This window comes from Mytilus galloprovincialis, chromosome 2, assembly GCF_965363235.1.
Source record: "Mytilus galloprovincialis chromosome 2, xbMytGall1.hap1.1, whole genome shotgun sequence".
Lineage (NCBI taxonomy): Eukaryota > Metazoa > Mollusca > Bivalvia > Mytilida > Mytilidae > Mytilus > Mytilus galloprovincialis.
The window spans coordinates 106892131-106918944 of record NC_134839.1 but is presented as its reverse complement, the minus strand read 5'-3'; the positions used below and the strand labels follow the sequence as shown (position 1 = coordinate 106918944).

At 32.5% G+C, this 26814-nt stretch overlaps 1 protein-coding gene across 1 annotated transcript; it reads left to right on the top strand.

Moving 5' to 3' along the window:
- The first annotated feature begins 2838 nt into the window (after positions 1 to 2838).
- On the top strand, positions 2839 to 19395 carry LOC143065292 (pituitary tumor-transforming gene 1 protein-interacting protein-like). Its single transcript, XM_076238786.1, has 7 exons — positions 2839 to 3026; positions 4532 to 4581; positions 6792 to 6900; positions 12013 to 12121; positions 12693 to 12758; positions 14956 to 15002; positions 19141 to 19395. The coding sequence occupies exons 1-7, from the start codon at positions 2888 to 2890 to the stop codon at positions 19185 to 19187; spliced, it is 567 nt and encodes a 188-aa protein (XP_076094901.1). The 5' UTR covers positions 2839 to 2887; the 3' UTR covers positions 19188 to 19395.
- Positions 19396 to 26814: the final 7419 nt, after the last annotated feature.

Genomic DNA, 26814 nt, shown 5'->3' with positions numbered 1-26814 from the left:
CACCTGCATACGGGGTATATATCTCCCAATTGATACGATATTCCCGTGCTTGCATTTCCTATCATGATTTTCTTGATAGAGGTTTGCTGCTCACAAGGAAGCTATTAAACCAAGAGTTCCAAATGGTGAAGTTGAAATCATCCCTTCGTAAATTTTACGGACGCCATCACGAGTTGGTTGACCGTTATGGAATAACCGTTTCACAAATGATATCGGATATGTTCCTTACGTCGTAACTACAATCCCCTTCCCTTTCATGAATATGACCTACCGAATTAGACTATTTACCGGATTTGTAATCACTTAAGCAACACGACGGGTGCCACATGTGGAGCAGGATCTGCTTACCCTTCCGGAGCACCTGAGATCACCCCTAGTTTTTGGTGGGGTTCGTGTTGTTTATTCTTTAGTTTTCTATGTTGTGTCGTGTGTACTATTGTTTTTCTGTTTGTCTTTTTTATTTTTAGCCATGGCGTTGTCAGTTTGTTTTAGATTTATGAGTTTGACTGTCCCTTTGGTATCTTTCGTCCCTCTTTTATCACCTTCTAATACTAATGGGTACTAATTGTGCACCCCTGCAGGACAACCTGTTGTTTTGCAATTATCAAGTGGGCGAAATAAAAGGAAGTCAATAGGTATAATTTGTATTGCCTGATATAAATATTTTTTCAATATATTACAAAATACAATATATCATAAATAATTAAATACACAAATGAAAATACATAAACATAGATATATAACCAAATTTTTTGGCAAACATCCGCCGCTATAAATTTATAAAAGGAAAAAAAATTTAAGAGGGAGGGAGGGTGGGTAATTTCAACGTAATATCAAATTCAAAAATGTAAAGAAAACACTTTGCAATAGTATAAATAAACAATTAACAACAAAGGAAAAGTTTATATCCAATAAAAAGAGCGAAATAATATAGTGAGTAAATTTAATGCAAGAGTTTATACTAACGAAAATCTAATTTGAACCAGTGTGATTACTGAGGTGTAAAATATAAATTTCACTGTTTTGCTAATTAAATAATTTAAATCTTAAATTAAACCTAATATGAAGTAGACTTCGTACATAATCTCATCAATGACCAAAAACAAAAAACATCTAACAAATTCCATTTATTTCACTATTTTATATTGACGATATCCAGTCACTCAAATTTCTGATTTAATATTTTACTAATAATACATAAATTACACTCATTTAAATCCAAAACGAGAGTATAGCGAACATATTGGTTAATATAAACACAGTAAGACGGTGCCAAAGGAACATCACCGTCCAAAACAGGAAAATTAACAATATGGAAAGAAAAATTAGCGCCTTTTTCGTCTATTTTTGTGTAGAGTTTCTTGTGTAAAACTGAAATATCTAAATCTAGGAATACAGTTATTGCAGTGATAATTTGATTTATTTTTAAAAGATAAGTTCCTTTTGGGTAAATTACTGCAGTATATTTTCTTGGGAATTCTTGATTATTTAAAGAACAATAAAAATCAAGATAACGGTGATTGTTATTAAAAATGATCTATTAAAAGGGTTTAGACGGTTCTTTACTGAGTTTGGCCATAAACTGTAATCCATAACAGTTATAGAAACAAGTCTGTTCTCAAAGGGGCAAAATTTGTGCTCGTGGGAATACATACAACCTGTCGATAAACTTTTATATTGCCGACATGTACATAAAATGTTGAAAAGGAGAAAATATATAATCATCTCATCACACATCCAGTAAGAGTATCAAGGCATCTCATCACACATCCAGTAAGTGTATCGAGCGTAGTTATATACATTTCTCCTTTGCGACAAATGCTTAATAAGCGTTGCAGCAAATACATTTGCAATCTACACCTCTGAAACTACTGGGCCAAATACTTGACCACAATCATTATTGGGGTACTTAGTTTTAAATGTCTTCTCAACCAAGATGTCCGACATTGCTAAAATTAGATCATCGGTGGGAAATGCAAGTTGTGCCTATTATTTTGAAACCGTTCTAAATAGAGAAAATCTGATAGGAGCACCAAGGTTCAGAATGGTGATCCCTACCAATTGCCTATATATCCGTTCAGTCCTTTGTTAATTAGAGTTATTGCTCTTTGCATGGTGACGATTTTTACCCATTTTTTTATTTTCTATTTTTTCTCGTTTTTGCATTTATCTCTGATAAATTATAATAGATGAGGGTTTGGATGGGGTTAAATGATTAGACAATAATGCTCTTAAAAATGAAGATTGGAGAATAACGGGCAAAAAAATTGAAGATTAGAGAAAAAAAGGGGTTAATTTTTGGAAGATAAGAGAAAAAAGGGGTGAAAATTAAATGTTTACAGAATAACTTTATTTGGCGTTTTGTCTCGTATGATCCAAACTTAAAAAGATTTATATAAATTTATAATAGACACAAAATAGTAATAACTGAACTTGAAGTAAAATTTTCCCGATAAAACTTCTGGATCTACTCTTAAATTTCTTAGAATATTATACAATAAGGAACAAAAAGGTCATACAGTTATTTATTTTATATATCCCGTTGAGTAAAAGCCAGAATTGGTATCTTCAACGTACTCACAGATACAAATATCTATATTCTAAGTTGTGGCGTTTTCCTTATGAAACTAATCTTTGGTCTTCAGATTGTTTCTCGTATGTCACATGATTAAAAAAAGTAGTCCTCTAATAAATGTCTACTTTATACGTCAAGTAGCCTAAATATCCAAAAATACTTTTGAAAAATATGTGTATAAATGTTTGCAATTATTGATGTCGTATTACCAACATGATCTCTGCAAATTATATTGTCTTTCACAGTCTGGTGAAAGAATACATATACCGGAAGTCAAAACGTTACTTCCTGGATAAACACTGAAATACAGAAATGAATATCTTTTATTTTATTTGTGGTTTCCTATTACTGGCATTAGTTGACTCCGCTACTACTGTTCCAACCACACATGCACACACAGTAGAGGCACCAACAACCCTTCATCCTGTCACAACTTTAACACCAGAACAAGGTAAAACAACGAAAGTCGGTATATAGGAAGAATTATAGTTATCCCGTACCATTGTAAACTCGTACCAACGTCAACTCGTACCACTAAAAAAAAACCTCGTACCAATGCAAACTCGTACCACTGCTAACTCGAACCAACTTATTTAAATGCATTTAAATGGTGTTAAATGATGAATATATACTTTACTTTCACTCAATAACTCTTAAGTCTGTAAAATATATATAATTTGAAAGTACAATGACCAATTTGTAGCTAATGTTCCTTGTCTATTGGTCCTGGATAGAAAATACTTCAGACTGGTTTACTTATATTTGTAATATTTTTAAAGTATTATAATTTCACCCCAAGAAAATATTTATTTTTCATGATTAAATCTCAGCAGTTAACACGGTTAATCCAAATGATTTCCAAAATGAAATTCTTACTGTCTATAAATAACAATGAAATGTAACTGTTTCCTGTTAAGGGGTTTCCCGAATTTTCCAGCCAAAAAGCACATGGCTTTCAACATTTGTAAACATAGCATTCGATTTGTGATCAAGGATTACAGCTTTGATTAATTTAATTTGGATATAAATATTCAACTTAAGGTACAATTAAAGCAATGTTTTTTTTTTACTTTCTTCTGGATTAAAACTAGTTTGAAAGATCAGTTTAAAAAATAAAGCTGAAAAAACATTCGTATTTTTGTCTAAGCTTTCCTTAAAATCCAGTATAAAATTCAAGTAATTCAACTTTATTTTTATTTAGTTTACAAAAAAAAAAACCATAAAACATTCATATTTTTTAATATATTTTTAATAGTACGACTTCCCAGTGGTACGAGTTTCCGTTGGTACGAATTAACTTGCTTCCTATAGGAACAGTACAGTCATCGTCATGCACTTTTTATAGTTCTAGGCTATAAATTTTCATTCATAATCAAATGAAATGAACATGTGGTTAACATATATGCAATAGGACAATAAACCTCTAAAACCAAATCTAGGTATTACATCAATATTTTCAACACCACCAAGTGGCTTTGTCCACATACAATGTAACCAGGTTGGGAACAACCCTTTAAAATCAAAAGAGGGGTAAGTACAAAAGAATGAGGGACAATGTACTGGAAAATAAGTATTTCCTGCTTTTCTGATAACTTGTGTGATAAGCACACAGTATTCAAGAATAAGAGCAAAACCTCAGAATAATGTAACTAAATAAAAATAATGAGATAGTATGACATGTCTTCCTGTAGTTGTTTTCAGATAGGACATAGCAGGAAAAACATGTACAATGTATTGCATATCATATCAGAATTGAACGTTGAATATTCATGTAATATTTGCTGCTGGTTATAACTGTCAATCAATAATGCATTATATTATTAATGAAAATATTGTTAGCTTTGAGATAACCAAAGCCTGGCTATCTAAAAGTTACTTAATGTAAATTAAACACATTATTAAAACTAATTTTTATAGAATTTTATTTGTAAATGAACATTTGTTATATCTTTATAGAATGTGCTGCAAGAAACAGTAGTTGTGAAGCATGCTTGAAGCTTGCCAAGGTAAGCCCCAAACAATAACCTGTGGTACAGTATAAGTTAGAGTTTAATGTTATTTTTGTAAATCCATATTCTTTTTAAATTATGACTTGTAGTGCTACAATACAAAATGTATGTAACAATAATGTTTAGCATGACAAGATTTTTTGATAATATAATGACTATGTAAATTAGAACTTGGCTTCACCATGATAGAGAAAATATGTTTCCGCTTACACAAGTCAAAATATGTTTAATGCAAATGACTTGTAACATGAATATCAGTGAAATCTCATTCATAAGGGGCTTCAATAGCGTCACACCATTAGGTCACAAGGTCAGGTTTAAAAACTGTCTTAGATCTCATGTTCACTTTAAAGTAAACCATATCAGTTCTAATCTGATTTGGTTCTCCATCTGATCATTTTGACACAGTTCCTACATGAGTCATCAGCTGGGTTTCCGCTGGCAGTCGCCATTTTCGCAATTTGCGAAAAAAAATAATAATTGTGGCGATAAAAATCTGTTGCGAAAGAGTTTGGCGAAAGATATAACTGATTTATTTTCCTCCATCTTGTTTATTTACTTTTTTTCGATTTTCTTGGACTTTACCTGATCAGACAATACTCGGAATTCACCTTGACCTTGTTAAGATTTTGACAGAAAATCAATAATCCGCTGATTGCATTTTATAGCTATCGACAACAAAGGACTAATTAATAAAGATTGAATTGTTTGACAAAATGATATGGTTAAATGGCTTCCGCTAAATGTCACATAAAGGATTTATTTACCACTTTGTGACGCACAGGTCTCCTCTCCCTTTAAAGATAATTTAGAAAAGAAAGCTGTTGTTGTGACGAAAAAAATTCAAAAGCAAGAAAAGTCTCCGATTTAAAACTTTTTAAAATTATCCTTTGACTTTTTAATATAGATATTTGATTAGGGAGACTACTTTAAAGTCGTTTGAGTGACACACGTGTTTCAAGCATAGTTTTACGTCTCAACTTTTTCATTTACGATGGTCAAGAAAAGAAAATTGCGTTTTGAAGAAATATATCCAAAAGGTTTTGAACAACCCTTCCAATGAGAGAAACCCTTCAATGTACTGACTACACATGAAACAAGGGATCAATTTCATGTGATTTAAGCTTTTGTTTTGTTTTTAAACCACTTCTTAGTACAAAGGGCTCATCAGTATTTTTCTCTTAAAGGAACTTTCCCAACGAACTAGACTGGTATTAAATGATCAAAATGAATTTTGTTATATTCTAGGAATTATATCTTCTTTATTATTAAAGTATAGTGGCCTCCTCATTTAGAAAAGTTTTTTAAATACAATGATTTTCTTCCCCCTTATAAGTTAAAAAAAAATCTGTTGTTTTACAGTAAAAGTTTAGTGTTCATTCCTCACAATGTAGACTCTAAAATAAGTTTTAGAGAATAATCATAGACATAATGGGACAAAATCATCTTATTTAAGGGAGAGGCGGGTTAGAAAAAAAGGTAAATTTAAAACGAAAAATATATTTATGTTAATTGGCAAAAAAAATAATAAAGTGGCTAAAAATATATTGATTTGGCGAAAGAGGTGGCGAAAAAAATTATTGACCCAGGGGATACTCTGGTCATCAGGTTGTAAATTCAGTGTCCTAGAAACTATGCTATTTTAAAAATGGAAATACAAGAAATGTATAGCCAAAATCAAACACTAGCAAGTTATAAATTTACTTAAAGACAAACTCATTTTCCCTTACAATATTCAGAACAGGAACAGTTTCTTTTTAAAATCTGAGCTGTAACTGATTGTAATATACATTAACTTTTTGTATTTCTGCTTTGTTACATATTTAGTATGATTCTCTCCTGTTTTGTAAGAGTATAAACTTTTTGTCAACAGTCTCAGGGGCGGATCCAGCCATTTTGAAAAGGGGGGTTCCTAACCCAGGACAAAGGGGGGGTTCCAATTACATGTCCCCATTCAAATGCATTGATCGTCCAAAAAAAAGGGGGGGTTCCAACCCCCGGAACCCCCCCTCTGGATCCGCGCCTGCATCTAATTAGTAATTGAATACATTTAACACTTAAAAGTACTTTTTGGGATGAAGTTTCATTTGGTAAGCTCAAATCCAAAAATTTGAAAGCCAAGAATGTTTAAATTTACTAGTTTACTATTGTCAGTCTTTCATATAAATTGTACTGTTATCTAACACATTTGTCTTTCTTTTTTTCAGTGTCTGTACTGTAAATCTAGTAGACAATGTACTCCATACCCTGTTGGAAAGGTGCTGCCACCAAGTAGTGTGTGCCAACTAGATGATGCTAGATGGGGAGTCTGTTGGTGTAGGTTTTATTAGTTTATTTTTGAGGCAATTAGATGATAGTTTGAATAAATTGTACTGGTATTCTTTTTTTTTTGTATTAAGAAAATGTAATTCATCAGCTTATTGACTTTTTTTTCTTTCATGTTTTTCATTTCCTTACTTACTTAGAAGAGCTGATTGTTGTTGTGGAGCCTGCAACTTTTGTTGCAGAAAGCTCGACATAGGGATAGTGATCTGGCGGCGGTGGTGGCATTAACTCACTTCTTAAAAGCTTTGTATTTTAGAAGGTGGAAGACCTGGATGCTTCATACTTTGTATATAGATGCTTCATGTTACGAAGTTTCAGTCAGTCACATGTCCAATGTCCTTGACCTCATTTTCATGGTTCAGTGACCACTTGAAAGAAAAGTTCAAATTTTTTGTAATGTTGAATTCTCTCTTATTATAAGTAATAGGATAACTATATTTGATATGTGCGTACCTTGCAAGGTCCTCATGTCTGTCAGACAGTTTTCACTTAACCTCGACCTCATTTCATGGATCAGTGAACAAAGTTAAGTTTTGGTGGTCAAGTCCATATCTCAGATACTATAAGCAATAGGACTAGTATATTCGGTGTATGGAAGGACTGTAAGGTGTACATGTCCAACTGGCAGGTGTCATCTGACCTTGACCTCATTTTCATGGTTCAGTGGTTATAGTTAAATTTTTGTGTTTTGGTCTGTTTTTCTCATACTATATGCAAAAAGCAATTACAAACGAAAGTGAACCAACGCCTGGTGAGTCTAGTACGGTAGAGTCCATAAAGTGGATACCTCGCCGGGTATGCAGGGTCGTTATGATAAAAAAACATAAAATGTAGAGAGTCTTATAACAACAACACTTTAGGGACTGCTGCAGAAAATTTATTGATCGACATGTTTCGACAAGTAACGTTACTTACCATTGTAACATTGTGACGTTTAAATTTTAACAACCCGATTTTGTACTTCAACATGATTTTATGTATTGTTTTTATCCTGATGACGGTGCCCTAGGCACCGAAACATGTCGATCAATAAATTTTCTGCAGCAGTCCCTAAAGTGTTGTTGTTATAAGACTCTCTACATTTTATGTTTTTTTATCATAACGACCCTGCATACCCGGCGAGGTATCCACTTTATGGACTCTACCGTACTACAGACTCACCAGGCATTGGTTCACTTTCGTTTGTAATTGATTTTATTTTTTATCGTGAACCCCTGCATTCCGTAACATCTGTGGAGAAACAACTTGCATATAGACAACTACATATTGAATTAGACAGCAGTAACAGCTGGTATGTTATTACCAAAAAACTTTTATATAAATATGGATTTAGTGATATTTTTCAATTCTTGGATAATCCACCAAGTAAATATGAATGGAAGAAATTGATACAAAAAAAGACGGATTCATACTGGGTTCAAAGAATAACTCATGATTGTACATTCTATTCCTCACTGATTCATCTTAACTGTGATACTTTTTTACCGAGAAGTTGCCATCCAATCATTGATTTGGAAAATGACAACAATCCATCAAAAGGGGCATTATCAATAGGAATTAAACTTAAAATGGTCACTGGTACATACATGACACAGGCTAAACGTGCAAGTTTTACCAAGCATGAATCGCCGACGTGTAAGCTATGTGATCAAGACAACGAAGATATAGAACATCTGCTACTTAAATGTAAAATTTTGGAAAATATACGTCAGCCGTTCATTAAACAACTAGACGACCTGCTGATAAAGGAAACAACAATATCGTTTCACAACATCAATACAGACTCCAAATTACAATTAATTCTGGACTGCTCGAAAATTAACGAACTTCAAACAGATATAATTTTAAATAAGAAAGTTGAGCAGAACTGTGAACTTATATCTCGAAAACTGTGTTTTGCCCTTCATTCCATTAGAGCCAGAACGATAATTCAACACAAAGAGAAAAAGAAAGTTAAATTAAAATTATAACAGCTGTGATGTAAACCATCCAAAAAGTATGAAGATATTTAGTAAGCGTGGGTTCCACCACACTATACTACTATATCAAACCTGAAAATGAACGAATATTATAATAGCATAGTAAGCGTGGGTCACTCCACACTATACTGTACGATAAGACGATTAAAGCCGCCAGTAAAAACTACGGTGAAAAGGATTTCTTCTCCCACCCATTTAGACTAGAAGATAAACATTGAATCGTGTGTGAATGGAATTTTGTGTACAAAATAAAAGAAAAACTGTATATATTGTGTACATACAACTGTTTATTTCTTGATGGTGGAGGTTGATTATTACTACTACTCCTTTGGAGGTTGTCCTGAAGGACGGAAGAAGATTCAGCGGTAAGGTAAGTAAGGAAACCGCCGTTGCAACCAGCGCTAATCATACTAGCCATTCGCACAGAATAAACAAAGTTATATTTTATTGAGGCACCCACAGGAACCTTCCGAGAATGCTGCCATCAACCACAAGAAAAGAAATAGATAATAACGGACCATCTTAACCCAAAACGAGCCTTAAGGAGGAAAAGAACAGTGATAGGAAATTATTTCTCTCTAACAGAATTCTTTTGAAATTAAATGCACCCGATTTCGTATTCTTCAAATTCAATCTGATGCTCCCGAAAATATGTTAATCAAACATACAACCCTCGAGATACAACCACTTTTACGGATTACTGGCCATTCCCGATAGTTTGATGAACGAACACATAGTTTAAATTCAACATAGACCAGTGATATTTATACTTTGTCCTTTACTCTCGGCGACCGAAACATTTTACAGCATTCCTGACGCGATTGGAAGCAGTACCTCTGGCCAAGGGAAGCCAGTCGAAATGGTACGGAATTGCTGATAAAATGTCGTCTATTTTGGGGAAGAAATTTAACAGAACATTCAGACCACACAACCTATACAGTCTATACACAGCCTGACAACTTATTGTATTATTCTTTCCACGATGCAAGAGGACACACACATGTTGGCAGAATAATTTTAACAAACATTTTCACAACAAAAACATTCTATTTTATTTTTTTTTTATAGTTTATTTACATACTTGCAATGAACTTTCACTTTCACTTTCAGTACGTTGCTATTAATAACGTTACTTACCATTGTAACATTGTGACGTTTAAATTTTAACAACCCGATTTTGTACTTCAACATGATTTTATGTATTGTTTTTATCCTGATGACGGTGCCCTAGGCACCGAAACATGTCGATCAATAAATTTTCTGCAGCAGTCCCTAAAGTGTTGTTGTTATAAGACTCTCTACATTTTATGTTTTTTTATCATAACGACCCTGCATACCCGGCGAGGTATCCACTTTATGGACTCTACCGTACTACAGACTCACCAGGCGTTGGTTCACTTTCGTTTGTAATTGATTTTATTTTTTATCGTGAACCCCTGCATTCCGTAAGGAAACCGCCGTTGCAACCAGCGCTAATCATACTAGCCATTCGCACAGAATAAACAAAGTTATATTTTATTGAGGCACCCACAGGAACCTTCCGAGAATGCTGCCATCAACCACAAGAAAAGAAATAGATAATAACGGACCATCTTAACCCAAAACGAGCCTTAAGGAGGAAAAGAACAGTGATAGGAAATTATTTCTCTCTAACAGAATTCTTTTGAAATTAAATGCACCCGATTTCGTATTCTTCAAATTCAATCTGATGCTCCCGAAAATATGTTAATCAAACATACAACCCTCGAGATACAACCACTTTTACGGATTACTGGCCATTCCCGTTAGTTTGATGAACGAACACATAGTTTAAATTCAACATAGACCAGTGATATTTATACTTTGTCCTTTACTCTCGGCGACCGAAACATTTTACAGCATTCCTGACGCGATTGGAAGCAGTACCTCTGGCCAAGGGAAGCCAGTCGAAATGGTACGGAATTGCTGATAAAATGTCGTCTATTTTGGGGAAGAAATTTAACAGAACATTCAGACCACACAACCTATACAGTCTATACACAGCCTGACAACTTATTGTATTATTCTTTCCACGATACAAGAGGACACACACATGTTGGCAGAATAATTTTAACAAACATTTTCACAACAAAAACATTCTATTTTATTTTTTTTTTATAGTTTATTTACATACTTGCAATGAACTTTCACTTTCACTTTCAGTACGTTGCTATTAATAACGTTACTTACCATTGTAACATTGTGACGTTTAAATTTTAACAACCCGATTTTGTACTTCAACATGATTTTATGTATTGTTTTTATCCTGATGACGGTGCCCTAGGCACCGAAACATGTCGATCAATAAATTTTCTGCAGCAGTCCCTAAAGTGTTGTTGTTATAAGACTCTCTACATTTTATATGCAAAAAGATCTACTATATTTGTTGTATGGAATGATTGTAAGGTGTACATGTCTAGTGGGCAGATGTCATGTGACCTTGACCTCATTTTCATGGTTCAGTGGTCAAAGTTAAGTTTTTGAGTTTTGGTCTTTTTATCTAATACTATATGCCATAGGTCAACTATATTTGGTGTATGGAAATATTTTATGATCTTTATGTCAGTCGCGCAGGTTTTATTTGACCATGACCTCATTTTCATGGTTCATTGTACAGTGTTAAGTTTTTGTGTTTTGGTCTATTTTTCTTAAACTATAAGTAATGAGTCAACTATATATGTTGTTTAGAAGCATTGTTAGCTGTACATGTACATGTCTGCCTGGCATGGTTCATCTGACCTTGACTTCATTTTCAAGGGTCATTGGTCTTTGTTTAGTTATCTTGGTTAATGTTAAGTTTATGTGACAGTTGTAATAAAGCTTAGCTATGGGAGTTTTAGAGTTTATATATTTATATTTCAGTGATCTTTGAGGCCCTGATTATATCTATGGGAGGTATAGAGTTTATAGGTTTATATTTCAGTGAACTTTGAGGCCCTGATCATATCTATGGGAGGTATAGAGTTTATATATTTATATTTCAGTGAACTTTGAGGCCCTGATTATATCTATGGGAGTTTTAGAGTTTATAGGTTTATATTTCAGTGATCTATGAGGCCCTGATTATATCTAAGGGAGTTTTAGAGTTTATAGGTTTATATTTCAGTGAACTTTGAGGCTCTGATCATATCTATGGGTGTAATAGGAGGATTGATTATAGTGGTGGTTACAGTGTGTATCTGTTGCTGTTGTTGTTGTAAAGACAACAAGAAAAAGTAAGTTTGTTTGTACAAAAAAAATCTGATGTTGTACAAAAATCTTTAGTTATTACACAGAAACTTCTTTTTAATGATCACAAATTATTTAAGGTCTATTTCCTTAGAAAAAAAACTTTGACCACATCATTTGATAAAAACAAAATTGTTATAAAAATGTTTGCGTATAAAGGTTGTTTTCACATGCTATCAAAAAATTATGATTGAGAACAAGTTTACAATAGGCAAATGGAAACAACTTCAAAGTGTGTAATACAAGTGTCAAATCAGTAATTTGTTAACTCTTTTGCCATGTGAAACAACAGAAATAATAATTTTCAAAAACAAGTTATTTGATATTTATATATTCATTTTAAATTTTGTAGGATTAGCTAAGACTAAGACTAAATATATTCTTTCATATAATGATACAGATTAAAAGTAACTTTATTTTCAAAATGAGAATATTTTTGAATTTCTTGAACATCTGTTCTGGAGTTTTCTATAGAAAATTACTGATTTATAAATAAGTTGGTTCATAACACTATCAGTTTATTTACTTTTTATTTTTTTTATTCACTTAAATTTATAGGTATGCTAAAGAAGATGAAAAATGGGAGAGAAAGAAGGCTGACAGGAAAGAAAAAGCTAATGAGAAGTAAAGTCCATTATTTACACACAAACAATGCTTTTTTTTGTTTTTTGTCGAGCCTGCAACTTTTGTTGCAGAAAGCTCGACATAGGGATAGTGATCCGGCGGCGGCGGCTACGGCGGCGGCTACGGCGGCGGCGTTAGCTAACTTCTTAAAAGGTTTATATTTTAGAAGGTGAAAGACCTGGATGCTTCATACTTTGTATATAGATGCCTCATGTTACGAAGTTTCCGTCAGTCACATGTCCAATGTCCTTGACCTCATTTTCATGGTTCAGTGACCACTTGAAAAAAAAGTTCAGAATTTTTGTAATGTTGAATTCTGTCTTATTATAAGTAATAGGATAACTATATTTGGTATGTGCGTACCTTGCAAGGTCCTCATGCCCGTCAGACAGTTTTCACTTGACCTCGACCTCATTTCATGGATCAGTGAACAAGGTTAAGTTTTGGTGGTCAAGTCCATATCTCAGATACTATAAGCAATAGGGCTAGTATATTTGGTGTATGGAAGGACTGGAAGGTGTACATGTCCAACTGGCAGGTGTCATCTGACCTTGACCTCATTTTCATGGTTCAGTGGTTATAGTTAAGTTTTTGTGTTTTGGTCTGTTTTTCTCATACTTTATGCAATAGGTCTACTATATTTGTTGTATGGAATGATTGTAAGGTGTGCATGTCTAGTGGGCAGATGTCATGTGACCTTGACCTCATTTTCATGGTTCAGTGGTCAAAGTTAAGTTTTTAAGTTTTGGTCTTTTTATCTAATATTATATGCCAAAGGTCAGCTATATTTGGTGTATGGAAATATATTATGATCTATATGTCAGTCCCGCAGGTTTATTTGACCATGACCTCAATTGCACGGTTCATTGCACAGTGTTAAGTTTTTGTGTTTTGGTCTATTTTTCTTAAACTATAAGTAATAGGTCAACTATATTTGTTGTATGGAAGCTTTGTTAGCTGTACATGTCTGTCTGGCATGGTTCATCTGACCTTGACCTCATTTTCATGGTTCATTGGTCTTTGTTTAGCTATCTTGGTTAATGTTAAGTTTATGTGACAGTTGTAATAAAGCTTTATACTTAGGACTTTCAACATAATATCAATGATTAGTAAAGAAGGCGAGACATTTCAGTGTGTGCACTCTTGTTGTTAAGAAATATTATTATACGCCCGTCAAAATTTTTACAGGACGTATTATGGTATACAAATGTCCGGCTTCCGTCTGTCTGTCCTGGGTAAACATGTCGCACCGTAACTTGAGAACAACTTATCCAAATTTCATGAAACTTAATATAGTTGTTTCTTATGATGGTCAAATGATCTGTATACTTTTTGGTGAAAATAAGATTAAAACTTTTTGAGTAACGGGACTTTGTTACTAAAACAGGGGGGTTCACATGTCGCACAGTATTTCTAAAACGATATATGATTATTGCTAAAAACTTTACACACTTCTTAGTTTTATTAATCTTAAGATCTGTATACTTTTTGGTGATGATTCAAAATTTCGTTTTTGAGTTATTGAGTATTTTGTAAAAAAGGGGGAGGATTTTTTTACATGTCACGCTGTATCTGAAAAACGTTTATGACTATTGCTTAAAACTTTACACACTTCTTTGTTATATTAATCTAAAGATCTGTATACTTTTTGGTTTTGATTCAAAATTTTATTTTAGTGATATTTAGTTTATTGTAAAAAAAAAGGATGGGTTTCACAAGTCCCTCCGTATCTCAAAAACAATATATGATTATTGCTTAAAACTTTTCATTCTTCTTAATTATATTTATCTCAAGATCTGAATACTTTTTTGTGATAATTCAAAATTTTATTTTTGAGTTATTGAGTTTTTTTGTTAAAAAAGGTGGTTTTCACATGTCACTCTGTATTTCAGAAACTATTTATGATGATTGCATAAAACTTCCACACAAGACAAAAGGCGTATCATGCGCTCATGGGGCAGCTGTTTATTATATGAATATGGAACAATTCTGTCAAACTGTTTTCAGTACAAATAGAGATTTTCAACTTGCTTACATCCACTCCATTTGAACACATCTCCTTATTTTTATATTGGTTTAAAGAATTTAACAATTTTATAGATATAGAGTATGATTGAGTTAATTATAATCAACACATAATATTATAATCAACACATAATATTCTATGCAATGAGCATTTTGTTGTTTATCATTTTAGGAAAGCTGAGAGAAGAGCCAAAACAGATGAGATAAGGAGGAAATATGGTATGTCTTTATACTAATTGAAATAAATGTTTGACACTTGTAAGGGTAGTGTATGGTTATCTTACACAAATTACTAAGGTGTTAGCCAGCAATGGGGACATGCGACCTCTGGAAAGCTCTCTCAACTGAGCCAAAGGAGTACTGTACTAGCACATCTAATGGAGGACTGTTATATAACTGTTATGTCAACAGAAGAACCCCTTGACTTCCCCCACCTTATAGTACATAATCCGGCATATCATAATGACAGTATCCAACAACAAACCCTAGCTTAAATCTCTTTTCTCTTATAAACACCGTGGGTTTTTCAATAAGGAAGTGAAACCAAATGTAAAAGGAGAAGCTTGGTTTTCCTTTAAAAAACAACACTGTACTTGTCTTGAATTGAACTGTAGACCACTGGCATAGCTAGCCAACACTTTTCTTTAGCTAAACTAATACTTCATCACTGAAGCTAGTTAAGGGTGGTCTTATATCTTCTTCGTCACACCATTAGAAAATTATTACAACTGTAATATCCTCAAAACACGTTCTTATAATTTGAATGCCAATTATACACATTCCCCATTTCCATTCTCAATTTTAGATATAATTGTACTGGGTATACATTATTTCTTTTCTCTCAATTAAATTATATAATAATAATGTTCTAACATTTTAACACCACAATTTAAGACTGATCATGACTTTCAACACAAATCTGATCCATTTAAAGCAATTGGAGCTGGTGTTATGTAATTTATGTACCTTATAACAAATTGTCATTCTCTTCTTAAAATTGGAGCTAACTAGAAACTTTTTTTTATTATTTTTTTAACCTCATCAGGAATTGAAATCAAAGGTATGGAAAAATGTTGTACTCAGTGTTGTAAACTGTTATTTTTTTATAGATATATATGTTTTTAGTTTTTTACTTAGATAATGCAACTTATATCTATTGATATTTTCAATTTAAAATTTTTGAGTAAGATAGTTTATAGATTACTGCTGCAAAGGGACATTTTTTGTTAAAACAAAAGATAATTTTTTCATTAAAGCATAATTGATCTTCCCCTGTTTAACATATCAAAAAAATTAAACCTTGTGTATTTACTTACTTTTTTTCTGTATTTTAGTTTAGGTTTTATTTTCCATTTTTTGTTTTTTCTTGCTTGTAACAAATGTTACGAATGTGAGCCATATATATTTCTCTTCTCATGTTATCATCAACACATTATTTTTTTAACCGGATTTTTGTGACAAAAATGTCGGTTATTGATTTGGGGATGTACGGCGGGCGGCGAGGCAGTCGGGCGGCTGGACGGTCAGGCGGGCAGCAATCAAATGTTGTCCGTGCATTAACTCATGAACCGTTCAGCCAAAGCTTTTAAAATTTTAATATGTTGTTACTGACGACTAAATGAAGGTCAAGTTCAATAATGGCGATTTTGACTTTTACTGTTCAGGAGTTATGGTTCTTGAAAAATGGAGTTTTCAGTCGTGTCCATGCATTTACGCATGAACTGTTCTACCAAAGCTTCCCAAATTTTAATATATTGTTACTGATGACAAAATGGAGGTCAAGTTCAATAATGACGATTTTGACTTTTACCGTTCAGGAGTTATGGTTCTTGAAAGATTGAAAAATGGAGTTTCCAGTTGTGTCCGTGCATTTACGCATGAACTGTTCTACCAAAGCTTCCCAAATTTTAAGATGTTGTAACTGATGACAAAATAGAGGTCAAGTTAAATAATGACGATTTTGACTTTTACCGTTCAGGAGTTATGGTTCTTGAAAGATTGAAAAATGGTGTTTCCAGTCGTGTCTGTGCATTTTCTCATGAACCATTCAACCAAAGCTTTTGAAATTTTTATATGTTGTTACTGATGACAAAATAGAGGTCAAGTTCAATAATGACGATTTTGACTTTTACCGTTCAGGCGTTATGGTTCTTGAAAGATTGTAAAATGGCGTTTCCATTCACGTTGTTGCATTTACTCATGAACCATTCAATCTAAGCTTTTCAAATTTTAATATGTTGATACTGATGACAAAATGAAGGTCAAATTTGATATTGACGATTTTCACTTTCACCATTCATCAGTAATGGTTCTTGTGATATTGCCAGGACACAAATAAATATTAATAAATCCGGTTTGCTGTCGTTGTGACAGCCTCTTCTTTGATCTATATCAAAATTATCAGTTATCCATGAATGTTTATGTACTTTAGTCATTCTCGATGCTAGGTCCATAAAATATATTGAATTTTTCACAATAATGTATTTATGAAGAAAAATGTTAACCATTGATTGATGGTATTTAAATGTATCATCTTTTTCAATTTTCATTAGTACAATGTATAAATGTAACATTGTCTACTTGATCATGCTTTAGAAACCTTAAATATTTTTGATGGCATAAATTTTTATCTTTCTGATTTGATAAAGATTTATTTATGATATGCCTTTAAAATTGTTCAAGTGTTATTTTTTTTTATTTTTCAAAACACAAAAAGTCATGAATTCAATGTAAAAAAGACATCCCACTTGTTTGTACTCTTTTTTAAAACAAAAATAAATCATGCTTTCAACACTCATCGAAAGGAATAAAATATACAAGGGCAATATCTGACCCTGATTTCAAAAAGTCAAAAATGGAGATTTTTATGAAATCGAATAGTGTTATTTTTGACGTCATCAATGGAAGGCAAGAATGCAAAATTTCAGCAAAAAAACCTATTTCCTATTTCTTCTCACTAAATTAGCTATGATTAATTGAGATATTGTTCAATAGATCTAGTCTATAGTAAATACAATCCACAACAACAACAAAAAGTCTCATATTCTAGTGGCGAGCGCTTAATTGCACTGAGTCCAGAAATTGGTAAATAAATTTCACAGAGTAAATGTATCAAATATTTTGCCATCTTTACAAAATCTTTTTAAAACATTCCAAGATAACTGAAGACAGTGAGTGACAAGGTTCCTAACAAGCACAGGAACATGCAGAATGATGCTCATAATATAGAATCTAAACATAAATAATTTACAAGAAGACTTTATAGCAAAAATTGTATTTTAAATACATTTATGTAAAAAAAAATTTAATACAAAAAACCTATGAAACATTAAAATGTTAAAAGGTCTAGCTAGGGTTGTCTGCAAATTTTGGTAGAAGATTTTTAAGGATAAAAAAATTATGAACTACCAAAAGATCCCCAAACGGCCAAACAAAGCAACTAAAAATGGATTTTAAAGATTAAGTTGCCATGGAAACTTCAATACTATACTGAGCCAAAAAAGTTTAGCAACAAAAACATGAAATTTTATTTTATTACAAAATTGTAACAACATATGATTTTAATAATAAAAAAATAAAATTATGACATGTCAGAAGCAACATGAATGTTTATCACTCACATTCATTAGGATTTTCTTGGTATGGAGCTCGGGAGGGTCAAAATGTGAAAATGAGTATAGTGTTATTCATAATCAATTTCTCGGCCATGCCCTAAGTGCATCAATGAAGGATTGGCAGGCACACCAGCAGCTGCTCGTAATCAATGCACTACTCTTATTGCCGGAAAAAACTTGTCACATGTTGACGTAAAGCGAAAGTAGCTCTCCTCCCTTGACGATAGTTTTTTTTGGTTTACAACATATTGACCTATCCTGTGCCGTTGCAATTTGTCGATATCTGTTTGTTAGTCTCTAAACTGTTAACTTATGCACATTAAATCGATCCACGACATCAGAAACACTCATTCTGGCATCAACCATTCCAAGAAACTTCTGACGGTCGTTTTCGGGGAGGCCTGGTTGACGCCCCATGCAATGTTTTCAAACGTTTATGTGTTTTTCTTACCAATGGTATATTTCTGAACATAAGTGAAAAAAAATTTTGAATTTTGTTTTAAAAATTCAGGTACAGAAGGTAAAACATCAATTACACGTGCAAAGCTGAAATAGCGCGAAATCAATCATCCAGAAAAAAAGTAAGACTGTTTAAAATTACAGGTAAAACTAAGGATTATATCAATGTTTAAAAAAAAAAATTTGAGAAACAACAAAAAAAAAATTGAAAAAAAAGTGTTGCTAAACTTTTTTGGCTCAGTATATATACATGTATACTGATGGTTGATTTTGATTTTTTGCAGGTCTTGTGAAAGATGACAATCCATATGAAAGGTTTGAAAATGCCTAAATAATACCACCAAAGGTCGAGACTGTGTCCTGGAGAGTTCAATTTTGATTATTACCATAAAATGACTGTGATTATTGAAAGATGTTTTGAAAATGAAAAAGAAATTTATGTAGATCACATGTTTTGTTTGAAATGAAAATGAAACAAAGACTGTTAAAAGTAATATCTTGTTTAATGTTAAATTAAGAATGTAAAATGTTTGTATAAATTATGTTGTTTTTTTTTTTCATTTCCAGTGTACCGTAAATATTTTCTTGTGTATATGAAGCTTAAACTTAAACCAAGGCAAGCAGTAATAGTTACGCCTATTAACCACACATATGAAAACAATTTATTACTGATACATTTGCTTAAAGTTGTTACAGTAGTCCTTGTAGCTTTGCTATCTATGTATTTTGTCATTTGATGGATTAAGTAACAAAACACTTGCTTACATTCAAGCTTTAATGACTATTAAGATAGAATATGTTTTAAAAAAATATTGTTAGCTGTTTTTAAACAAAAAAAATGTTCAATGTTCAGACTTTCACATAAATACAAATAACATGAACATTTGAACATTTTAAAACCTTTGAACATTCCTACTAAAATTATGGGTAGTTCACTTAAAACATTAATTTACGAAGGTTGTGAACTGCAAAGTTGATTTGTTTTCCACTGTTACTTTATATGTGTAAATATTTGTGTCTAGGAAAGATAAAACAAATTCCTGGTGGATAGTATAAAAACAAAATTATATAACTAAGCTTTAAACTTTTAAAACAGCAGAACTAAATTGTAGTAAAATATGTGAATGAGCCCACCATCCTCTGACTGTTGCCAATTTAAGAAATTTTTCACATTGTAAATATTTTATATTAGTTTTTTATGCCAGGTTCAAAGGTCTTCCAAAAATCATAAAGTTTATTTTTCTAAACATTTGATATGCATGTATTTTAAAGAAAGTAAAGAAAAGTACAAAAGTTATATTCTTAAAATTTGATTAATAATTTTGGACAAAAACTTGTATTTATTAAGTGTGTTGTAAGCTTGTATAATAGAATTGTAATGTATGATGTAATATTTTTGTTAGTTTTAAAACACCGGTTATATTGTATTGTTTCTGTAATACATACAATGGGCAATGTTATTGTCCACTTTATTGAGATTTTTATAATTATTTATTTGATTTTCTTTGCATTTAACCAGTTTTGACAAGTTTGATAGATTTTTGATAAGTTACAAAGTTATTTAACATGTGATTTTCCATGATTCTTTTGGAATATTGTACTCCAGAGTTTTTCACTAATTGGTTATAGATTCTACTACTTAACCCTATTTGTGATATTAATCCATTCTCAATGGTTTACTATTTTACATGCTTGGTAGGCCACAAAATTCATATCATGAGGTTAACTACCTGTTCTTTCAATGGATGAAAAACATCAGTAGGATATGATGGTACAAATCATCCATATTGTCACAAGTTTTAATTTTATATATTATTCAGTTTTGGTTTATATGGTCTAGAAATGTAATTGTAAGGTAACAAAAAAAGATCCATTTAGACAGTTGTAAACAATTAACAGTTTCAGCTAATGAAACTTGTGTAAAATCACCATCTAAATAGACCTAAACAGATTTACACAAGCTGTCTTTTTTAATGTTATAAGATTATAGGATTTTTTTTTGTTTTGTGATGAAAGTGTTTTTGTGATAATGCTGTGCACTCATTGTAAATAGTGTAATAGTCCAGCTGTCATTGTCTTCATTGGTTTTGTCATTTCAGGATTTTTTTCTTTTTCTTTTACTTTTCCAAAAAAATTATTTCTGCCTGATATTTTTTTGGTACTTTGCTTCAAAATTTGGGAACAGTTTGAAAACCATGTATATATATTTTTTAAAAATTTCTGCATATCAAAAATAGTTTTTTTTTCTTCAAGAGAATGCATATAAAACAAGTATGTATGGTGGACACCTTTTGGATGTAATGAGAATAAGGAACCTTTGATCTATTTAAGCTGAATACCACTTTGTTTAAATGTCTTTCACTTTTGGCAACGTAAACAGATTTTTTTAGTCCATATTTAACATAATTATGCATTGACTTCTACTATAAAAGAATACCCTACCATAGTGAGAAAGTCCATTGTTTTTTTAAGACACTCAAATGTTAGGAAGATACTAGGAACAATGTGAGGAGGTAAAAGTCACTTTAAGAAAGAAAATTCACTGAATGTTTTTATTAACTTAATGGATGGTTAATTTAAGAAAAAAACAAAGTCCTCAATTCTCTGGATTTTTTTTAAATACTCCAAATTATAATAGGCAGACTCATAGGTTTTATTAAAATGGTGACATATTTTAGAATTAAAAATTTCAAATTGCAGTGATAACTCACCACTTTTATCAAAAATTTAACATTAGATTTTGAAGACTTACAATACTTTTGGTAAATTTGCTATTTCATTCTTTATTCTGAAGATTGTACCTCCTGATGTTTTATTTTTGTAAATAAATGATTAGATTGTTAGGAATATTTGTATCATTATATTCCAACTGCAGTAAATGTCACTGAATTTGAGACAAAAGTTATGGCAACAGCAGTGTTATATACTGGTGTTTTTTTTTTAAATATAAGAAGATGTGGTATGATTTCAAATGAGACAACTCTTTATTAGAGACCCATTGATTTAGAAGTAAGCAACCAAAGGTTACTGCCAAGCCTTCAACATGGAGCAAAACCCAAACTGCATATTAAGCTATAAAAAGACATCAAAATGGCTAATGTTAAACAATTTAAAAGAGAAAACTTACAGCCTGATCAATGTACAAAATAATAAAACAAACAAAATTGTATGATACAACAAACAATTACCAATGAATTACAGGCTCCTGACTTGGGAAAGGCATATACTGAATGTGTCCTGGTTAAACTAGTTTGTTGGCACCAAACCCTACCCCATACCTGAAACAGTGGTGTAACTGTACAACATAAGAATAAAGTATATAGAAAAAAAGTTAAAAACTCATCCGATCCATACAAAGCACAAATATTCATCAAAAACAAAAAAGACACAATTACTGATCTGAGAGTACTCAGTTTCTGAAAGCAAGGTCAAGGCAAATTACTAATGAAAAAATCATTTATTTAAGGCTTAAATATCCAACATCCATTGGATTTAGTGTAAAGACATCAATTAAATACATTCAGAGAAAAATATGACCTTGAGCTTTAAATATCAGAAAGTTTTTAATATGGTATATTTTGTTTCCAGATAACTTAAGATATGCTCTGAAACTTTTATTGTGCTTAAGTCTAACTTGACCTCATTTTCATGGTTTAGTTACTGCATGAAAATGAGATTTTAGAATTAAAATTTAGTTTTGTAAATTAAATACTTACATCCACAAATTTATTTATATATTAGTCCCCATGCTTTAATCAGCAAGAAACAAGCCAGATAAAAGACACATACCCCTTTTACAACCTCCGCCTACTGACTCATGCACACCATGTTTCTTCAACATTTGTTCCTTGAATAACATGGTAATAAAGGATATGGAACAGGCTTATGATTTATGGAGGTGGATATCTTAATATATACAAAACTAAATTTCAGTTCTAAATATTGGAGTTGTATTACATTAAATAACTCACCTTTATAAACTTAGATTAACATAAATCAAAGAAACACTTAATCCCCTTAACTAGGAGGAGGGAAAATGTGATTTGCAGCAACTAGGGGTTCTAAAGAATAAAGGTTTTCACAATGATGGGACATGGCACGTAAATAATGCTTTCAGAAGGCATTATCTAACATTCAAAAACCAGTTGACATAATTTCACTCAAAGAAGAGGAATAAAGCATTCCAAAATAGTTCTAACTTCATTGGCTAGTCAAAACTTTAAAAGAATAAAATTGAGAATGGAAATGGGGAATGTGTCAAAGAGACAACAACCCGACCAAATAAAAAACAACAGCAGAGGGTCACCAACAGGTCTTCAATGTAGCGAGAAATTCCCGCACCCGGAGGCGTCCTTCAGCTGGCCCCTAAACAAATATATACTAGTCCAGTGATAATGAACGCCATACTAATTTCCAAATTGTACACAAGAAACTAAAATTATAATAATACAAGACTAACAAAGGCCAGAGGCTCCTGACTTGGGACAGGCGCAAAAATGCGGCGGGGTTAAACATGTTTGTGAGATCTCAACCCTCCCCCTATACCTCTAACCAATGTAGTAAAGTAAACGCATAACAATACGCACATTAAAATTCAGTTCAAGAGAAATCCGATTCTGATGTCAGAAGATGTAACCAAAGAAAATAAACAAAATGACAATAATACATAAATAACAACAGACTACTAGCAGTTAACTGACATGCCAGCTCCAGACTTCAATTAAACTGACTGAAAGATTATGATTTCATCATATGAACATCAGGCACAATCCTTCCCGTTAGGGGTTTAGTATCATACCATCATAACATATATGAGAAGAACATAACCCGTGTCATGCCAACAACTGTTTTTAGAATAAATGTGTTTAGTTCCGATGCAAAGACCTTATCAGTGACTCAATATTAACGCCAAAATATGCAATCTTTAATGACTTGACAACAGTATCGTAATTATATCCCTTCTTAATAAGTCTATTCAAAGGTTTTGTAAGTTTCTGAGGTGAATACTGACACCTTTGTGCTTTATAAAGAATATTACCATAAAAAAATTGGATGTGAAATACCTGAACGTATTAGAAGTCTGCATGTTGAGCTATATTTACGAATGATGTCTTTATACCGATGATAAAATTTAGTAAATGTTTTGACTAGTTTGTGATATCGAAAACCCTGGTGTAATAATTTTTCAGTAATACATAAATTTCTCTCGTTAAAATTTAAATCATTGTTACATACACGAGCGAATCGTACAAGTTGAGATATATAAACACCGTAAGATGGTGACAAGGGAACGTCACCATCTAAAAACGGATAATTAACGATAGGAAATGAAAAATCATCCCTTTTATCATAAATTTTAGTATTCAGCTTTCCATTAGTGATATAGATATCAAGATTAAGAAAAGGGCAGTGGTCATTGTTAGTATTAGCTTTATTTAAAGTAAGTTCAACAGGATAAATTTCATTAATATACATACTGAAGTCGTCATTATTGAGAGCCAAAATATCATCCAAATATCTAAAAGTATTATTAAATTTGTTTATCAGATGTTGTTTCGATGGGTCTTTGCTTATTTTTGTCATAAATTGTAACTCATAACAATACAAAAACAGGTCCGCAATAAGTGGTGCACAGTTAGTCCCCATTTGAATTCCGATAATCTGACGATATACGGAATCCCCAAAGCGAACAAAAATGTTATCTAATAAAAATTCAAGGGCATATATAGTATCAAAGCATGTCCAATTAACATAGTTTTTTTGTTTATTGCTACTAAAAAATGACCTAAAAGAGTTTGAACATATATATTCACATTCTGATTTTTTGAATGGCCATTTAATTAGGTGTGTGAATTTTTTCTTAATGAGAATGTGAGGCAATGTGGTATAAAGAAGCAGACTTTTAGGCCAACATTACATGGTTTCAAATTTAGGTAGAAATGTCAAAATAGTCTTAAACAGGAATAAACCAATCTGTCTTAAACTGGCTTACGAAACTAGGTACAAAAGCAAATTTCTCATGGGACACCAAACCTGATTACCTGCAGGAGGAATGGCAGGAATAGTGATCCAAAACATTTATTTAGGTTCTGATCGAGATAAAAAGGCTTGATAAGTGACACGAGTAGCTGGAAACTTATCGGACGCAATGCGGAGGCAAGACTCAGAAATAGACGAGGCATGATTGTCACTCCTTCAATAACCAGTTGTCAACGCCATCTGAAACATTTATAAGATAAAGTTTATAAGTGGCTGAAGAAACTCCCAAGACTAAAACCAAGTCCCATGAAGGCATCAACCGCCTTTGATAAGCTCTTTCAAGGCAAATGTTAAATCATCAAGGAAAATGTCTTTATCTCTTAAATCTGAATCTACATACAGCTCTGGCTAAGGGGAAACTTTATCCCTTTTTAAAAGACGGGACATAACTTTTATCTTCAAAAGGAAGAAGACAAAATCTACTTACTCTTGCACAGTAAATGAGATATGATCAAATTGTCTGGACAAACACTAACACAAGTTAACCATTGGAGCCATAAACAGATCTGGTAGAGTGTCTAACTGACTGAGATACGCTTGGTTGCTCCTTCAGAACGGCTCTTTTGTGAGGGAATTTTGCCGATAACTAATCGTGCAGATAGAGATTTTAAGACCCGGATGAATCTTTGTTCTTTTGAATTAAGATAGTAGGTTGTTCCTTAGAGGAATATGAAATGGCTTGGCACAACACAGAATAATTAGTTCTGGGAACACGACTGTCTTGGCCATTCCGGAGCACTAAGAATGGACTTAAATCAACCCATCTGAATTTTGTCTTTGGTCATGGAAATACGAAGAAAAGGGGGAAACATGTAACCGGTGATTCCCAAGAATTGTTGTCAAAATGGTGGCAAAAATATCGATAGGAGGATGATCCTATTAAAGTGAGATATCCTTAAATACTGGATCACTCATACAGGATAGGGCATTCACTAGAAGGTTTTGACTGCCTGGAACATGTTGTCTAGAGACTATTTTACAGAAAAATACGGTGGAAAGGAATGAGTTTCTACTTGATTCTGAAGGTAATTCAGCAACTTCTGTTGACTTGGTTGTGGCAACCAGTAGTGACCTACCAACTTATATACTGTGATAACTTCTCTGGAAAAAGACCTTATCAAATATATGTTCGAAAATGTTCTGCGAGCTTCAATGGTGTTGCAGAGGTGGATCATCCTTTCCATCTTGGTTTTTGTTCCTTGCTTTTTCTTCATAAAAGAATGGGGAAAAGTTAACTGTTCTAGACCTTTCTTTTCGGATGCAGTATCTGATGGTACCACACATAAAAAAAAGGAATCAACAGGTACAATCAGGTAGTCTCTTTATTGGGGGATTTTGACATTCCTCGACTTAAAGGATGCATATTTTCACATCCCTATTACTCGCATGTTTTCGTATTTTGATTTTCTTTGGCTGGTCTGGGCAGACAGGGCGTAGAGTTTTCTACTGCTTCATTATTTTTCACAAGTAGTTTTCAAGTTGGTGGTATCTTACCTACATTCCCGGGCGACGCTCATACATTCCTACCAGGACAATTCTCTAATCGAGAATCATTCCCGTTTTCTTCTGGTGTAACACACCGAATTGGCTACGCATTTACTCCATAGAAAAAAAATCAGACCATTCCTAGCCAGGAATCTGGGTGTGAAAATTTGCCCTCGTCGGTCAAGAGATCGAATAAGGGGACTTCTTGCATATACCTGTTTCTTTTTTTTTTGATTTGCGAGACCATCAGATACTGCTATTGAATAGAAAGATCTAGAACAGGTATCCGTTTCCTGTTCTTTTATGAAACAAAACTATAATATTAACTTCGAAGTACAACACATCCTTTGGAGAATCCTTTGATTCCATTTACAGAAAAAATTAAGCTCTAAACCCCACAGTTACTAGTATACCAAAAGAACCGACTTGTTCGA